A 17,470-nucleotide genomic window follows, 5' to 3' on the forward strand; every position below is an offset into this window, starting at 1 on the left:
ATCAACAACAGGAAGAGGAGGAGGAAGATGACATCCAAGGCTCCAAGGATCCACTCAGAGAGGTCAGGGAAGTTAGGAAGGAATACACAAGAGAATCAGGTGAGCCAATCCTAAGCTGGCTAGTGAGATGCCGTGGCATTGGTGCTAATGCCCTGCAGGTAGGAGACAAGTCTGCCAAGCAGCTGGGACCACTCACTAAGGAGAGTGGAGTGGACAAACACCTGGCAAGTCCTCTTGGTAGGGTTAGCTTGTGGACACGCCTTTTGTTGGCTGTGGCTATGAGATATCCTTCCCGAGATGATTTGCCATGGGCTGCCAAGAAGTGGAACACCATTGAGCAGGGAATTAAGCTTCTGAAGGAGTTTGCTGTGAAGGAAGTGCTTTATGGAGATCATGGTACTCATGAGCCTGACGATATTCCTTTGGGAACAGGTCTCATGAAGAAGCTGATTAAACTTGCTCCTTCATCCTATGCTAACATCTTGGCCAGTAAGTTTCTAGCAAGGAGTGATAATGGAAGGTCTTTCACTGTTGGTGAATTCACTGACCAGCTCAGGCAGATTGAGGACAGTTTGTCACATTCTGGTATAATCTGTGCCATAAAAACTATGACTACAGAGATTAAAGATACTATGAAAGAACTGAAGGAGGATCTCAAAAATCTGGTAAAGGATACTATTCCTGCATCATCTGAATGGGTGCATGTTTCTGCAGTGAGGAACAGACGCCCACCTCCTGCAAGGCAATTCCAGCCCAGGAGGAGACAAATTCCACCCAGACAGCAGCAATCACGTGCGTCACTGTGGATACTTCTGCGTGACACATATGATGAGAACATGAACAAATGGGATGGTAAACCTACTTCAGCTCTTTCAAAGAGGGTCAGGGATCTGCAGAGTGGCAGAAACAGAGGCAATAATGCCAGAAAAGTAGCTGTCACTTCTTCAGCTCCCGAGAGCAACTGCAATTGTTCCAACAGTTGCAATTCCTCTCGCAACAACACCAATCACTGTGTACACCCTACATGCCATGTTCAGCATTAGGGGTGCCCTGCCTCCAGCCAGGAGGAGGAAAGGGATAGTGGAGAGAACCGAATCTATTGGAATGTATTCATTAGGTGGCCTGGCAGTTCAAGAGTTCGGAAATACAGGGCTTTAGTTGACACAGGTGCTCAGTGTACTTTATTGCCATCTAATTGTAAGGGGACAGAGTCCATTTCTATCTTTGGAATCACAGGTGGATCTCAAGAGTTAACTAAGGTACAGGCTGAGATCAGTTTAACTGGTAAAGAGTGGAAGACACATACTATTGTAACTGGTCCTGATGCGCCTTGCATTTTGGGAATTGACTTTTTGAGACAAGGTTGTTTCAAAGATCCTAAGGGTCATAAATGGGCTTTTGGAATAGCATCTGTAGAGATTGAGGACGATAAATTGAAATTGTCCATTAGACCTGAACTTTCTGATGAATCTGCAGTTGTGGGACATCATGACATAGAGGATCTGGAAGTGCCAATTGCAACTCAAACTGTTCATCATAGGCAGTACAGAACTAACCGTGACTCTTTGTTGCCCATTCATCAGCTGATTCGTCAACTGGAGAGTCAGGCTGTCATCGAGAAAGCTCATTCACCTTTCAACAGTCCCATCTGGCCTGTGCGTAAACCTACAGGCGACTGGAGACTGACAGTTGACTTCCGCGCCCTCAACGAGGTGACACCACCCATGAGTGCAGCTGTGCCGGACATGCTGGAACTCCAGTACGAGCTGGAATCGAAGGAGGCTAAATGGTATGCAACCATAGACATTGCTAATGCTTTCTTCTCTATTCCCATAGCAAAGGAGTGTAGGCCTCAGTTTGCATTCACCTGGAGAGGAATCCAGTACCAGTTCAACCGTTTGCCTCAGGGGTGGAAACACAGCTCAACCATCTGTCACTCAGTCATCCACAATGCACTGGAGAAAGGTAAAGCTCCAGAGCACATCCAGTATATCGACGACATCATTGTGTGGGGCCAAACTGCTGAGGAAGTCTTCGAGAAAGGTAACAAAATCATTGACATTCTGTTGCAAGCAGGTTTTGCCATTAAGAGAGACAAGGTCAAAGGACCTGCCAGAGAAATTCAGTTTCTGGGAGTGCGGTGGCAGGATGGTCGCCGTTACATTCCTCAGGATGTGATCAACAAAGTCTCTACCATGGCAGTTCCCACCAGTAAGAAGGACACACTTTCTTTCCTTGGTGTGGTGGGATTTTGGAGACTACACATTCCTGGTTTCAGTCAAATTGTCAAACCTCTGCATGATGTGACTCGTAAGAGAAACAATTTTGAGTGGGGACCTGAACAACAAGCAGCCTTTGATCAGATCAAGCGAGAAGTGGTCCATGCAGTGGGCCTGGGACCTGTGAGATCTGGTCCGGACATTAAAAACATTCTGTACACGGCTGCCAGTGACAATGGTCCAACTTGGAGCCTTTGGCAGAGAGCTCCAAATGAGACACGTGGTCGTCCTCTTGGTTTCTGGGGACGTTGTTACAGAGGTTCAGAGACAAATTATACTGCAACTGAGAAAGAAATTCTAGCAGCCTATGAGGGAGTGAAAGCAGCTTCTGAAGTGATTGGAACTGAGTCACAATTGCTTTTAGCTCCTAGACTGCCAGTTCTTAACTGGATGTTCAAAGGCAAAGGTTCATCACCACATCATGCCACTGATGCAACCTGGTCTAAATGGATGGCTTTGATAACCCAACGAGCACGAATGGGTAATCTTGACCGACCTGGTCTGGTGGAGGTGATCACCAACTGGCCGGAAGGCACAGACTGTTCCAAACCTCCAGAGGAGAAAATAACTCGTGCTGAGGAAGCTCCTCCCTATGGTGATCTCTCTGATCAGGAAAAGAACTATGCTTTGTTCACAGACGGTTCCTGTCGTCTTGTTGGGAACAAGCGAATATGGAAGTCAGCAGTTTGGAGTCCAACCAGGAGAGTTACCGAAACGAAAGATGGCGAAGGAGAATCCAGTCAGTTCGCTGAGGTAAAAGCTGTTCAACTTGCTCTTGATGTGGCTGAACGTGAGAGTTGGCCTATCCTTTACCTCTACACCGACTCGTGGATGGTAGCCAATGCTCTATGGGGTTGGCTAAAGGACTGGAAGAAGAATGGTTGGCAGAGGAAAGGAAAGCCTATTTGGTGTGCTGATCTATGGCAGGACATTGATGCACGGCTGGAGAAGATTCCAGTGAAGGTGCGGCACGTAGATGCACACATGCCTAAGAGTAGATCAACTGAGGAACATCAACACAACCAGAAGGCAGATCAAGCTGCTAAGATTGCTCAAGTTGATACCAACTCTGAACTTGACATTGACCTCGATTGGAAACACCGAGGTGAACTGTTCTTAGCTCGGTGGGCCCATGACTCATCTGGACATCAAGGCAGAGATGGAACATACCGATGGGCTCGCGATAGGTCAATTGACTTGTCCATGGACGCTATCACCCAAGTCATCTATGACTGTGACATCTGTGCTGCTATTAAGCAGGCTAAGCGAATCAAGCCCTTATGGTATGGTGAGAGATGGTCAAAGTACAAGTATGGTGAAGCCTGGCAGATTGACTACATCACTTTACCTCGATCTCGTTCTGGCAAGCAGTATGTGCTAACGATGGTAGAAGCCAGCACTGGATGGTTGGAAACCTATCCAGTTCCACATGCTACTGCACGTAACACCATTGTTGGTTTGGAGAGACAGATCTTGTGGAGACATGGAACTCCAGAGAGAATCGAGTCAGACAATGGTACTCATTTCAAGAATAATCTTGTGAAAAACTGGGCCAAAGAGCATGGTATTGAATGGATCTATCACATACCCTACTATGCACCAGCTTCAGGGAAGATTGAGCGCTACAATGGTTTGCTGAAAACCACCCTAAAAGCCATGGGGGGTGGAACTCTGAAAAACTGGGACAAACATTTAGCACAAGCTACTTGGTTGGTAAATAGTAGAGGTTCAGTAAACAGAGCAGGACCTGTACAATCAGATTTGGTCCAAACAGTAGACGGTGATAAAGTTCCTGTTGTACATGAGAAGAATCTGTTAGGGAAAACTGTTTGGGTATTTTCTCCTTCGGGCGAAGGGAAACCTGTCCGAGGGGTGGTTTCTGCTGAAGGTCCTGGTCATACCTACTGGGTAATGCAGGAGAATGGTGAAATACAGTGTATTCCACAGAGAAATCTAACCTTAGCTGAGAGAGTTTAAATTCAAGCTGTTAGGAGTTTTCTGTTCTAGGTAACATCGGCGCCCAACACTGAGAGAATCTACAGTACGTGAGCACGAACCCAACATCATCTGGGAGTCCCTGTTCTGAGCTTTTGAATCACCTACATCTGATTGAAGTGTGAACTGAACTTGTATATATTATTTTAGTGTAAATATTGGTTTAGGTTAGATTGGATAATTCTCAGCGATACTCTGAGCGAAGTAGACAAGGGGTGGATTGTGCTAGTTTGAAGCAAGCTGGAATGTTTTGGTAAAAGAACTAGATAACGGGCAGTGAAATGAAAAACAATTGTGTCTACTTCTCTCACAGTCACGCTGAGAACTCTGGGAAGAAGAAAGACTTTTTCTCCATTTTGTTTCTCACTCTTGCTTTGGCCTTAGACCTGGTCACATCTCATTAACCCTGCTCCTACTAACCTTGCTCCCTAACCTCTTGGCTGCATCTCTTTTCTTCCTGAGAACTGGGGTAAGGTTGAGAGGGCCGGGGGGAGGTGTTGGGGTGGTTTGAGAGCCCCTCCTGGGGACTCAGGTTTCTGGGAGGGGAGTTGTGCTTTTGTATTGTTTATCCTTTGTATATTTCTGTATATAATTGTATATAACTGTATATATTGTAAATAGCTGCTTGTAAATTCTGCTAGCTGTAAATAAATTGCTTCATCTATATTCCCAGGGTCCGTCTGAGTTAGCTGGGGCAAATACAAAAGTGTGGGGGGGGCGGGGTAACCCCCAAACCATCACAGTTTCTACACCATTAATTCCCTTACTGATCTACGCTGTCATCATTATCTTCTAAATGTTTTGGGGGTTAGTAATTAAATTAGACAAAGAGGCAATCAGAAGATTAAAAAAATCAGGAACATTGAAACCATTCAAATTTGTGAGATACAGGAAGCGGTCTTTAAAGATCATCTAGTTCACCCCCCTGCAGTAACAAAGGTCATCTTCAAATACAGCAAGTTACTCAGAGTCCTGTCAAACCTAATCTTGAAGGATTCCAGGGATGAGGCTCCTACCACTTCTCTGGACAATCTGTGCCAGTGTTTCACCCTCTCTGTAAAAACATTCTCCTTTTTATCTAGTTGAAGTCTCCCCTATCTTCTCTCTTTTCATTTAAAACCATCACCCTTTATCCTGTGGCAACAGACTCTGCTAAAAAGGTTTGTCCCCAAACACTGTCAGGCAATGAAGTGCATGTAAATGAGGCAGAGCACAACCTGTATTTGGTCCAAAACTATCACTAGAGCCAGAATAAGATGGCACAAGAATGAAGTATGGACACCAGTGGCTTCTAATAGTGTCAAGAACACTTCCTGCAGTCTATCTTTTCCTGGTTAGAAGAAGCTAAAGACAGAACAACTCTCACTAATAGAAACTTTTATAACAGAGCAGCAGCCAGCTCAGCTCCTGATGGCTGTGCCACGCTCTTTTGATGAGCCATGTGCTTTGGGCTTCCAGCAGCATGGACTCATGGACAAGAAATAAATATATATTTATCAAATAGCCAGGTACAAGCTCCATGCAGAGTTCCAGCTCTGCAACTGGTACCATTAGTGAACTCTTGGCTCTCCCTGTTTTTCACTATAAGCTGGCATTATTGTTTACTAAGAGCCACGATGTGGTAACAGCAGACATACCTACAATGTGTTCCAAGGCATTTACTGAAAAATATTAATACTGAAGGCATGTAATTCTATTTGAAATAATAATGATTTCAAGGGTGGTGTGCTGAGGTCATTCTGCTGTGATTGGTGAAAGCACAAACACCCACCTTAAAAAATTGTGAGAAAAGGTTTTAAGTCAGGATTTACAGCGAGACACCAACATCACCAAGTCACATTTTGACAGGAAATTAATTCCAGAGCCCAGAGGTTAAGCACAGGCTTCATCCTCTTGGGTGGGCATTGAGGCTTGCTTGGCTTCATGGAAAGAAATAAATTTCTGCATTTGAACTACTGAGGATGAATTAGTTTGGAAATTTTTTTTTTAAGTAGCAAATTTCAAGGCAAGACCTTTCAGTTAGTATCTCTCCTAATTATGATAATGCATCCTCATTTCAGAAAAAGGTCTTTAGGGGGAAAAATGAGATCTGGATTACAGAATAGCTAATCTAATTTATACCAGAAATGGACTTAAAACAGATTAAAATTAGATATACAATTCTTCTAAATGGCAGATTATGTGTAGAACTAGTCCCATACGATTTTACAGCACTTTTGCTCTCTTTTAATTCAAGTTTATAGAACTCTTTTAGAGTTTTTTTCCATGTAAATAGATTGGGATTTTTATATTAAAATGTTATCCAGTCAAGACTAAATGGCCAAGCATTTTTCCAAGAAGCAATGGGAAGAACAAACTTTTGCCAAGAAACAAAACCACTTTTGGTACAGAAAAAATGTTTTCATCCTCATGAGCCCTGACAAGTTTAGTAGATTCTGAGCTGATAAACAATAGTTACAATACGGTACAGCTCTCTAACGATCAGTGGTGTCCTAGAAGCCACTGTCCCATGAGCAGACCTCTGCTCAGTTTAGGCTTGGAAATTTGAGCCAGATCTTTTGAAACTGAGTTCCACTAGGTTCTATGTCCCACCTCACATGCACACTACAAAAAGTAGTTTATTTGGCATAAAGCATACTGCACTGTTATGAACCCAAAAAGAACACTTGCCTCTGACAATTGTGAGGATAAACTTTAGGAGAAAGTTTGGGGGGGGGAGTAGCAATACATTCCTTCAAATTATTTACAATTTTTTAATTCAAATTTTCCTAGAAAAACCTACCTAGTATTTTGAAAGCATAGATTGAAAGCCAGCCACCAGCAGCAGCTGAGCTCCACCTAACAGAGCAACTGTGTTGTCTTCATAGTGCAATGTCCCAGATGTTACAAAGAAACCCAAAACACCAACACTGTTGCTTGGGAGGTGCAAGTGTGAGATTAGAAATAATCTCACTCTAGTCCCAAGAAAAGAGCTCCACAAGGCAAGGTGTATGAGAGGGGTTAAAACTTGCACATACTGTGATTACAGCAGAGAAACCACTTAAACTTTCGCTCAAACCTGATGCAGCCAAACCATCTGCCTGTCACCCCATAAACGTCCCTACACTTCTGTTCCCTTTACGACAAAGGAATGGAGCTTTTATGGCACATTTAATAGCCAGCAGCTGTTTGGCTGTCAAATGCCACATCTGGAGAAGCTGTGTGCTCTTAATGTGAACAGAAACAATTAATCTTTAATAGTTTTGCTTAATTTTAAGAATTACAGAAGTCACAACAACAGAAGAGGTGCATGTTCTTACTGGAAGCACATCTGGCTTCTCTGAAAATAAGCCAAAACCAAAAAGTGCCCAGTGGTGAAGTGAAGCTGCATCCATAGTCTCTTTTATCAGGGTGAAAAGAGAAGTAAACCTGCTGATGCACAGGCATGTAGTGTCTCCTGGTCTTTGACTCTTCCCCTCAACAAATGTGCAGCATTCAAGGAGACAGTGACCAGTTGGTTTGAATTAAATGACACTTGTCACATGGTGATGCTCCCCTCCACACCTAGAGGTTCCTGTCCTTTGGGACTGAGCTTCAATGCTCCTGCCTCAAGTCTGTTCCCTATACAGCCTGTATGTCCGGAAAGCAACGTCACTCCCCTTTCTCTTGGATCTCCTACTTCATTATACTACCACAACCATAACTGAATTTCTTCCTGATGGACAGTATTTGGGCTGAGCCCAAACCTCAGGAAAGCCAATTAAGTTATTTTCACCAACTTTCTTGAGCTTTTAATGAGCCATGAGTGATTTACAGATGGTGGTCTCTGGAGAAGCAGTAAATGAAACAAGGTCACCCAGACTCGTCACGCAGGACTTCTTTAGCTGCATATGGAACACCAGTGAAAAGGGAACTGAAGTTTTGCCATGAAAATCAAATGGAAAACTTGGCTAAGCAGAGAAACCAAGTAGCATGTGCCTTCTGAGCAGAGGAATCCCCCCAATGAAATGCACACATGCAGAAAGGCTGGTGGGAGATGGCAGTCAAGTGTTGGAAGAACTGAACACTAAGAGTTCAACAAGAAGGGAGCTAAATCTCAATGTTCTGAAGTGCCTGTTCTTTTTCTATGAAGACATATAGATAGAAAAGCTTGTATTCATTTTAGGACACTCTCCTAGCCTCAACAAGCACCTTTCTGAAATGGTCCCTCTCCCACAACCCTTTCTGAACTGGCCTCTCACCCCACAGATACAGCTCGAGCACCACAGCTCTATTCAGATCTTACACCTGCTCATTTCTGTGGAAAGCTGTGGTTCTGATGGAATGACACTGTTCTAAGACTGTTCTTTCTTTTCCCAAATCAGACATCACCACAAACAGAACAAGACCTGCACATTGCCCATCTCACCTCCTAGTTCAGGATGCAGATGCATCACCAGCACCTTAATGACCCAGGCTCACAGTTGGGCTGCACCCTCAGAGGAAGACAAGTCCCTAATTTTTTTGAGTCAGCATCTCTCACATAGACCTGAGATATTTTCAGTGATCTACTAAGAGCACAAGCAGAATAAACAGATAAACATTATTTGGAAACACAGCCAAGAAACATAACACACAGTAGCTGATGGAGGACAACCATCTCCTCTGACAAATCAGCTGCTTGCCTGTGGTAGCTGTTAGGTAGCTGAAAGACAGAGGAAGCTCATTGCAGGCTGCATCACAGGTCCAAAGCTTGATCTGCCAGAGACTGGCATATGGTTTCACCAGGGCTGCCATGGCCAGAGATGAACCTGGTGCCTCCCTTCACAGGGACAGGCTGGAATCAAATTGCATAGGCAGCAGAGCACACTGTCTCGAATAAATAGGAAATCCCAGTCCACAAGGATTTTAAATCCAGTTATATCACAATATACAGGAGGAAAGAAGGCTAGGGTATTATTTCTTAAGCTTCCTGAACAATCCATAGCTACCTTGAACCAATTTTCTTTTTATCTCTCAGATCTACACATTGTACTTAATTTTTAAAGCTATCTTTCAATAATCTTCAGCAACTTTAAAGTATATGTATTTCCATTTTATTGGCCAGAAGTTATCTTGCTCAATACAGCAATAATCACTGAAGCACTCGCACTTCAATTTCCTTAGAATTGGTTATTACTCAGTCAGTCTTAGAAAGGAGTTGACATCATCAGAGTCTCCTCAGTGGTTGCAACCATAATGTGACTCTTTCTCTTTGCATTCTACAGTGTCTTCTCTTTTATTGCCATTATCAGTAGAAATTACAGGTTGTGATGAAGCAGGTGCCCAAAGAGGCTGAGCAATCTCCAGGCTTAGAGATACTTGAAACTCAGCTGAACAGGCCCTGAACAACCTGACCTAACTAGCCCTGTTTTGAGCAGGAAGTTGGTCCAGATGCCCTCCAGAGGTTGCTTCCAACCTACACTATTCCCTGTGATTTTGCTCGTCCAAGCACAAATAATTTCCATGTTTCACTTATTTAAACAGAATTGACACAGATATCCACAGGACAGATTAAAGCAGGGGGAAAAAAAGTAGTAACCTGGATGTCTGAAAGATAATAAATTGAGTGACACATGCAGGAAACACTCAAATACACATTTAAACTAATGTAAAATAAATTTCCTTTTTTTTTAATTAAAAAAAAAAAGATTTTCCATGTAAAATTAAAATGGTCAATACCTTTCCATCTCAACAAACTCATGGGGGCACAATTCTAGATGATCCTCCACACCTCTATTCTTTCTTTTGAGCTGATCACAGTGAATCTGTTGGAAACAGGGAGAAAAAAAAAACAAACAGTTTTAAAGGGGAAATAAAAATATTAACAATCTAGGAAGAAAAACGTAAGTACACACTTACAATGAGGTGAGAAAACCATGCCTTGCCCACATGTCTGTTGTCCTCTTCATATGCCATAAAGGGCTGACAAGCCAGGAATATACTTACCTCTTCCTAGCATCATCCTCTCTCAAGTCCACCTCTCTGACAGGGCCAGCTTTGCAAGGGTGGGAGCAAAACCAGTTTATGGCTACAGTGGCAAGTATCTCCTCAAGAGGCACAGGTGCCAGCAGTAGCGGGAACATTAGTGTTGCCAAAAGGGCTTTTATTATTCATCCTAAAACAATCAACTATCTTGAATACTCTGGAGTTCAGATATGTCCTCACACTGATCAGAAAATTCATGTGCTTCAAGTAAGAGTCCAGTAGAACTACTGTTCCAAATTTAAAAGTAATGAGTCTGATATCAATCACTGAAAAGAAGGAGCTGTCTGTGAATTACTGTGTGCAAGCGCATTGTTCAAGAACTATACAAGCTCCTACCAAGCCACTGTCCAGCACTGCACTGCCAAAGAGGAAGAAGGAAATAAACACCCCTCCCAGAGAAAAGCACATGCATGAGGGTAACAGTAAGCAGTCTCCACTCAGATATTCCTTTTCCGATGAAAACTAGCAAGCTTTCTGAATTTCACTCTTCTCCGTCACAAGTAGGAGAATGGAGGGTACAAAGAATGAATCAATGCCATCTCATCCAAAGGAGTGGTTCTGTTCCTGTGCTACAGCCTGGTAACAGCTCTAGGTACATTTCTTCAAGTTATGTAGAACATTGTCTAGTTCATCAGAAAAGGAGCCCAGAAAGAGCATTTTTCTCTTTTGATTAAAATGATAAACAATAGCACTAGGATAGTTGCTGGAATTAGAAAGCTGGCAAGTTAGAGTTTCTCTTGACCCAAGTGATTGCATAGTATCTATGGTAAGGAGAGCATAGAGGCCACTGAAATAAAGTGGGAAGCCAACAAGAACAAACACTGCTATTTATAATCAAGTAAGCTTTCAATTATAAGTCACTCTTTCTATTGGTAACATCAATTTCATGTGAAACCATGGCTCGACATTTTACAGAAACCATACTGCTTCATCTATGTGCAGAGCAGAAATTCAAAATGAAAGGTTGCCAGGAGAAGATCTGAGGTGTCTGGCATCCTTCCCCTGCTTAATTCACATTCCTGCAGGCATTTCACACATTTTAAATTCATTTGGTAATCACTAATTACAAGGATTCTATTAAGAAAAAATGTAACTGCAGTTTCATGTGAAATTTGATTCCAGCTTGTTTGAGTTTTATGAGTGTCTGTTTAGCCATAACTAAAGTATGGAAAGCTGTATTTATTTGACTTCACTAGGAGCTGCAGACACAATGTGAGTTAAGCCTTATTTTGAGGTGTGTAAACTTAGCTTTTAGGTGTCTGACTTAGAAATATAAAATCTGAAAAATGCTGACCTGGAATTAACATCCTTAGCCCAAATGAAACATCAAAAAATAAAATTAAATGCCTAAATGAAATCACAGAATGCTTCGGGTTGGAAAGGACCTTTAAAGGCCATCTAGTCCAAACTCCCTGCAGTGAGCAGGCACATGTGCAATCAGATCAATTCAGTCCAGCTTCACCTTAAATGTTTCCAGGGATGGAGCTCTTACCACCTCTGTGGGCAACTTGGGCCAGTGTTTCACCACCCTCATTGTAAAAAAATCTTTCTTACACCTAGTCTGAATCTCTCCTCTTTTATTTTAAAACCATCAGCCCTTGTCCTGTTGCAACAAGCCCTGAAAAAACATGGTCCCCATATTTCCTATAGGCCCCTTTAAATACTGTAAGGCTGCTACAAGGTTTCTTTGTCCAGCCTGGAGGCTGGACAACCCCAACTCTCACCCTTTACACACAAGAGAAAGGAAATCTGATCATACTTATCTGAAAACTAAAAACCCAAACCACGTAATTCAGACAGCTGCTCTATCTCTAATTTATCCCATTGGGTTAAACACCTAAGCAGTCTCAGATGCATTTGCCAAGTTAAACTCAGTACTACAGCCCATGTGCTGAAAATCAGGCCATGTTAAAGGGGTGCAGGTGAGATGTTACTGAAGATACTTATGTTGGTAAAATTAATGCAAGAAGCAAAGGAAGCTCTGAAAGACTGAAAAGAAAAACAAAGCAGTGAAAAACATGAGAAAAGAGATTTCCTGATTAGATGAGTCACTTCCTGAGTCTCCAGTGAGAGGATGGCAATCCTGCGCCTTGGGCCCTGGAGGGAAGGGATTAGTGCATGCTCCCTGTTGGAGATTACTCTGGGATTGCAGAGTGGACACCTCAGGTTTCCAAGGCCCTGCTCTACCAAGCTGGGGAAAACACAGGGAAAGGAGCCACCAAGCCAGCAATTCAAATCCTAATCACTGCATGACCCAGCTGCATACCAAGACAGCATAAACAAGTTCTCCAGAAGTCCTACTGCTCACATCTGCTGGGGTGGGGGGGTCCCCTCCCCTACAGCTCGACAAGGTCCATTGTTCACATCTCCTGACTCTTAGTCATATGCAGATTTTGCAGCATATCCTTCAGCGCTGGGCACCTTCCTCTAATGCGTGTCTAAACAAACCAGCCCAGCTATCAGAAGATACTTTGTTATGAGAGCATAGGAGTGTAACCACCCTCTCCTTGCCAGTCCAAGATACAGTGAAAAGCAGTAAAGTTATCTGCAGTGATAGCTGGTGTGGCCACGCAGCTGAGCACAGCTAGGCTGGTGCAGCTAAGCAGCACTGCCACCTCCTTTGATTTGCCTCCACTGTTTCCCAAATCACTAATGCACAAGGGGCTGTTGATTCACAGTATTGGCTTTGCCTTTCATCTTTTAAGGGTTACTTGGAAAACTCTGTCATGTCTGGAAAGCTTTTTTCTTATTGTATTATTTTAATATTTTCTTTATTCTTCACCAAAACAAACAGACTGCAATGAGTCTGACCTGTGCTGGCAGCACATGTTGTGCTAAATCTAATTCTACAGTTATGAATCTGAACAAAAAAGATGCAGCTAGGTTACGGTACCATCTGCAAGTGCTTGTTATTAAAACAACCATCAGTTTTTACAACTTTAATATGCAATTTAACGCTTCAGGTTTTTATTAGACCAGGCAAATTGAAGCCAAGATGGAGAAAATTCAGCTACTTCCAAGAATCAAGGCTCTGTAGAGAATATGGGGTTATAATGGTCATGTAAAGAATTGCTCAGAATTACATAAATTTTCAGCTTTTTGTCAAGGCTTTTAAGAACAGGAACACCCTGAAGTAAAACAGGATCAGTTTTGCTCATAGATTCATAGCTTTCCACAAATGAAAACGTGCAAAATTCCTGTGGTGCTCACCCACCAAATTTATCAGTGCTCGAAGCCCTACATACTTCCTAGATACACTCAATAGGCTCCCACAAAAAAAGCACTTTTTGGCTGAAGTTCTTATTTGCACTAAAACCAAGTAAGTTTTCCACATAAGAACATTATATTTGGAAAGAAAATTAAAACATTGCTCAAGAACAACAACAGGACTTGCTAATTCTATTAAAAACCTGATTATGACAATGATCAGAGCCAGAAATGGCCCTCACATGCACTGCAGTTTAAAAAAAATTATTCAAAATGCATTTCACAATCATCCATATTGTAAATGTTAAACCCTTCACTGTTCTTGGCTGGGTTTTTTTTTTGTTTTTTTCTTTCTCCAACTCTAGTTCTAAGCTTAACAGCATCTTATTTTCCCAAATGTTTGCTCATTTATCCCAAACATGCTCTGTAATTTGCTTGTTCTTCAGCTATACCAAAGTATAGCTACCAAAGCTATACTTTGCAGGAATTCAATGGAAAATGAATGTCAGAAATGAGCCAGCCTTAAAGAGGCAAATAAGGGAAAGGAGTTTTTTGATTTGTTTTTCCTGCCTGGATCTGCTCAATGATTTAATTTTCCAGACTACCACCATAAAGAAGCACATTGTCACAGTGGAGGGAGCACAAAATGAGTACAATGCCAAATAACTGTAAGAAAATATTAGCAAATTCCACACAACGAATAAACCCATGAAGTAGTTACCTCTTTGATGATACCCAGTTTTGTACTGTGAAAGATCCAGGGTCTGTAACAGGCAGGCAGATTTAAACTTACATCATTTACGTATTACCCATATTGCAAGATAGCTCTGAAATTAAGTGGAGCATATACAATCATAAATGCTGTTGACAAACAAGGCAGCAGGTTACATATCTGTGTGTGGCTGTTGTGTAGGAGGAGTGGGAGGGAGAAATGGATTGTTACTGTAAATGTGATCAAAATGGAAGAATCACCAAAAACATTTGATGAAATGTGACCTTCTACCTAGATACTCTCAGGTTTGGTGCTCATAACAGCACTAGAGTGCAAGTACAGGCAGCCTTGAACCAGCCATCCCATTACACTATATCTTTCTGCTTTTTCACCCAGCAGAGAAAATGCAGCTTCAGTCCTGTAACTGCAGCATGAGAAAAAGCCACAGACAAGCCCAAGATCTGCCAATTCTCCCTCCATTATTTCCTGATAAAGTGCTGAAATTTCAATATCAGACAGTTTCTAACCAAAATTTAACATCTGAAGCTCAACTTTTGCCAAAAATGAAGAGAAATTACGTTAGTCAGTTCTGTCTTGCCCAATTTAGTTTAGTTCACACAAAATGAAACTGGTACATGCCCTGTGTGATGCATGAAAAGTCAATGCTGAATACTTAAAACTCATCTCATGATCAAGTACAACTCTCCTTGGTTAGAGTAAGAGTAGATACAGAAGAGCAATCATCTCAAAGACTTAATTCACTGAGGCCCTCCCACGAAGCTGTGATAGCCACAACCTGATAAACAGTCCATTTATGTTTCTTGAGACAATCTCAAACTATGCAGCAACTTAAGTTAAATTAAAACACAAACCAACAGAAACCCCTTGAAGTGGATCAGACCGGGGAAATGAGGCAATTAAAGGCTGAACACACTGTTGCTACCCAGAACTGCATGCCTGGCTTTTGGCTCACAGCACACGGGACTCAGGAGACGCTCTGTAGTGTGGGTTCTTTGGCTCCATTCCAAAAAAAAAGAAAATGTGCCGTGTAATCTCTGTATTTGCTTTGTTGCACTGCCGTAGCAGGATGACTTTGCACACACAGACACTGCCTGCTGTATAGCTCTTCAGTCCTACAAGAGCTGGCCCTCCATCCCTGGCTGTGTGAAAATGCTTCCACCAGCATGCACAAACTAGTTTCAGTGTTTGGTACAAAATTACAAACTACCTTGTTAAAAATATTTAACTTTTTCCCTTACATCACAAGAGAAAGATAATCAATTTGTAGGCACATTTCTCCCTTTGGGAGTCAGTTTATTCAACAACTTCTAAACACCTTTGGATTACAGATCTTGAGAACTGCATCTAAAAGTGAGAAAATTATTCCCCAGTGAGTATAAATCCCTTCTTCATGCAAAAATAAGTAGCCCAAAAAGAAACTACAGTCATGCCCAGGGCTCAGGTGACACTAGCTTCTGCATTTGAGCTTATCATGTCAGTCACTCCACACAGACATCTGCACAGACGAGTTTAGAGCATTCAGGCTAATTTGAAAGGCCAAACAACATAAGCTCAGTGCCAAAAATAGCAGGCTACACCTCTAACATGCAAAAGAGTCACATAAGAAGTGACCAAAGGAAGTCATAAATATCAGCAAGCCATGAAAGCCACACACAACATCCTTCCAAACACCCTGAGCACTTCTCTGTATTCTTGTAGTCACCCCTTCTCTCTCTCTCTCTCATCACCAGAGGCCACCAAAAAAACACAAAAAAACCAACAAACAAACCAAAACAAATAAAAAAACCCTTCACACCAACAAGCCTGTAATTATTATAAGGGTCTGAGTTCTGGAGTTGGGAGGACTTAAGCTTTTCTCTTTGGGGGCAGGTTTACAGCACGTTAAGAAGCTGCTAGAAGACGTACAATGACAATTTCTTTAGGTCTCACCTAAAGAAAATTCCAGTATTTTCCTTTGTTTCTAAATGCAGCTTGTTACTGGTTTTCAGATTCTGCACACAGACTCCTCATTTTTAATACATTTAGAAAAGATATTTTCACTGCAAAGTGTTAGTCTCAGCTGAAGCCAGTTAGTGTACACAGACCTGGGGGCAAAATGCAATGCTACTTTGAATGTACTTATTGTAGGCAATTTGTATGAAAGCAAATTGTTGTTAAGAGAATACAAATTCGTTACAGTAAAAGTATAAAATACTTCTTTATAAATCTCCCAACAATAAATACCATTGATTTGCTTAAAATTCATTTATCAAGCAATCACACATCTATTCAATATACAGAAATTTGCTAAGCATACAGATCTTCTGAAAACCAGTTGCGAGCTATGCACATACTTAATGGAATAGCACCATTTTCTCGTGGTCTTTATCCAACTTTAATCATCATGGCAAATTACTTGGAGATGGGCAAGATGAAAAGGAAGTACTCAGGTATTTGTTTTACTGCATAACTTAAAGCTGACGTTTAAAAAAAGTCTTTTATTATTGTTATTTGCTGCCAAAGTTTGGACAGGAAACTTTCCAAGAGATAAATACTGAAGTGAAAAGGAAAAATGCTGCAGGACAAAAGCAAGGTTAATAACTATGACAGTCATTGATAATGCCTGAGGTGGTTTCTGAACAGTTTTTAATGGAGCTTCACTACAGTGAAACTGTGATGTCGGGCTAAGGAAGGAGAAATGCTAGAACTTTCTTATGCCATTCAAGCCAAGGGAGAAAATATTTAGGATCTACCAGCTACAAACACTTTGGAAGTGAATCTCTGCACTACAAAGAGATAGCATAGTTACATATCCCAGTGATCTGAGTGGTCCCCAAGCATATGGCTACAAAGGAAGCAAGGCTTCAGGAAAAGTACTCAAGATATAGACAAATCTACCTACAAAACATTGTCCAGCTACAAAACAGCGAGAAGGTAAGAAGGAGCAGAGTTACATGAAGAATGCAGTTCTGGTTTATTTAAGTTTCATGCTCTCCACCCAAGCTTATAAATTCCAGGATTGAAAAAACAAACCAACCAACAAAAGAAATAAAAAACTGACACCAAAACAAATGTAAAAAAAAAGGGGGGGGAGAAAGAGAGGAGGCAGGGATCAACAACAACAGAACAAAGAAAAAGCTGCCCATAGAAAGGTAGGCAGTTGCAAAAAACCTTTAGCATTTCTTGTCTAGCACAAACACCAGTCCTAAGCAATGCAAAAATGTATGCTGTTCAGTCCTAAGCAACTCAAAAAGGTATGCTGTTTTTCATACATTTCAGTGTGCCCACACTT

At 41.8% G+C, this 17,470-nt stretch overlaps 1 protein-coding gene across 6 annotated transcripts in view; it reads right to left on the reverse strand.

The window, feature by feature from the left end:
• The window catches only part of TNIP3 (TNFAIP3 interacting protein 3), an 82,422-nt gene that overhangs the window by 39,237 nt on the left and 25,715 nt on the right, over window positions 1-17,470 (reverse strand). For all 6 annotated transcript variants that reach the window (XM_064149910.1, XM_064149909.1, XM_064149914.1 and 3 more), the window contains one exon: window positions 9,954-10,039. In XM_064149910.1, coding sequence (XP_064005980.1) covers window positions 9,954-9,961 — 8 coding nt within the window. In that variant the 5' untranslated portion in view covers window positions 9,962-10,039. The remainder of the gene's footprint in view (window positions 1-9,953; window positions 10,040-17,470) is intronic.

Source organism: Pogoniulus pusillus, chromosome 10 (genome assembly GCF_015220805.1).
Source record: "Pogoniulus pusillus isolate bPogPus1 chromosome 10, bPogPus1.pri, whole genome shotgun sequence".
Taxonomy (NCBI): domain Eukaryota; kingdom Metazoa; phylum Chordata; class Aves; order Piciformes; family Lybiidae; genus Pogoniulus; species Pogoniulus pusillus.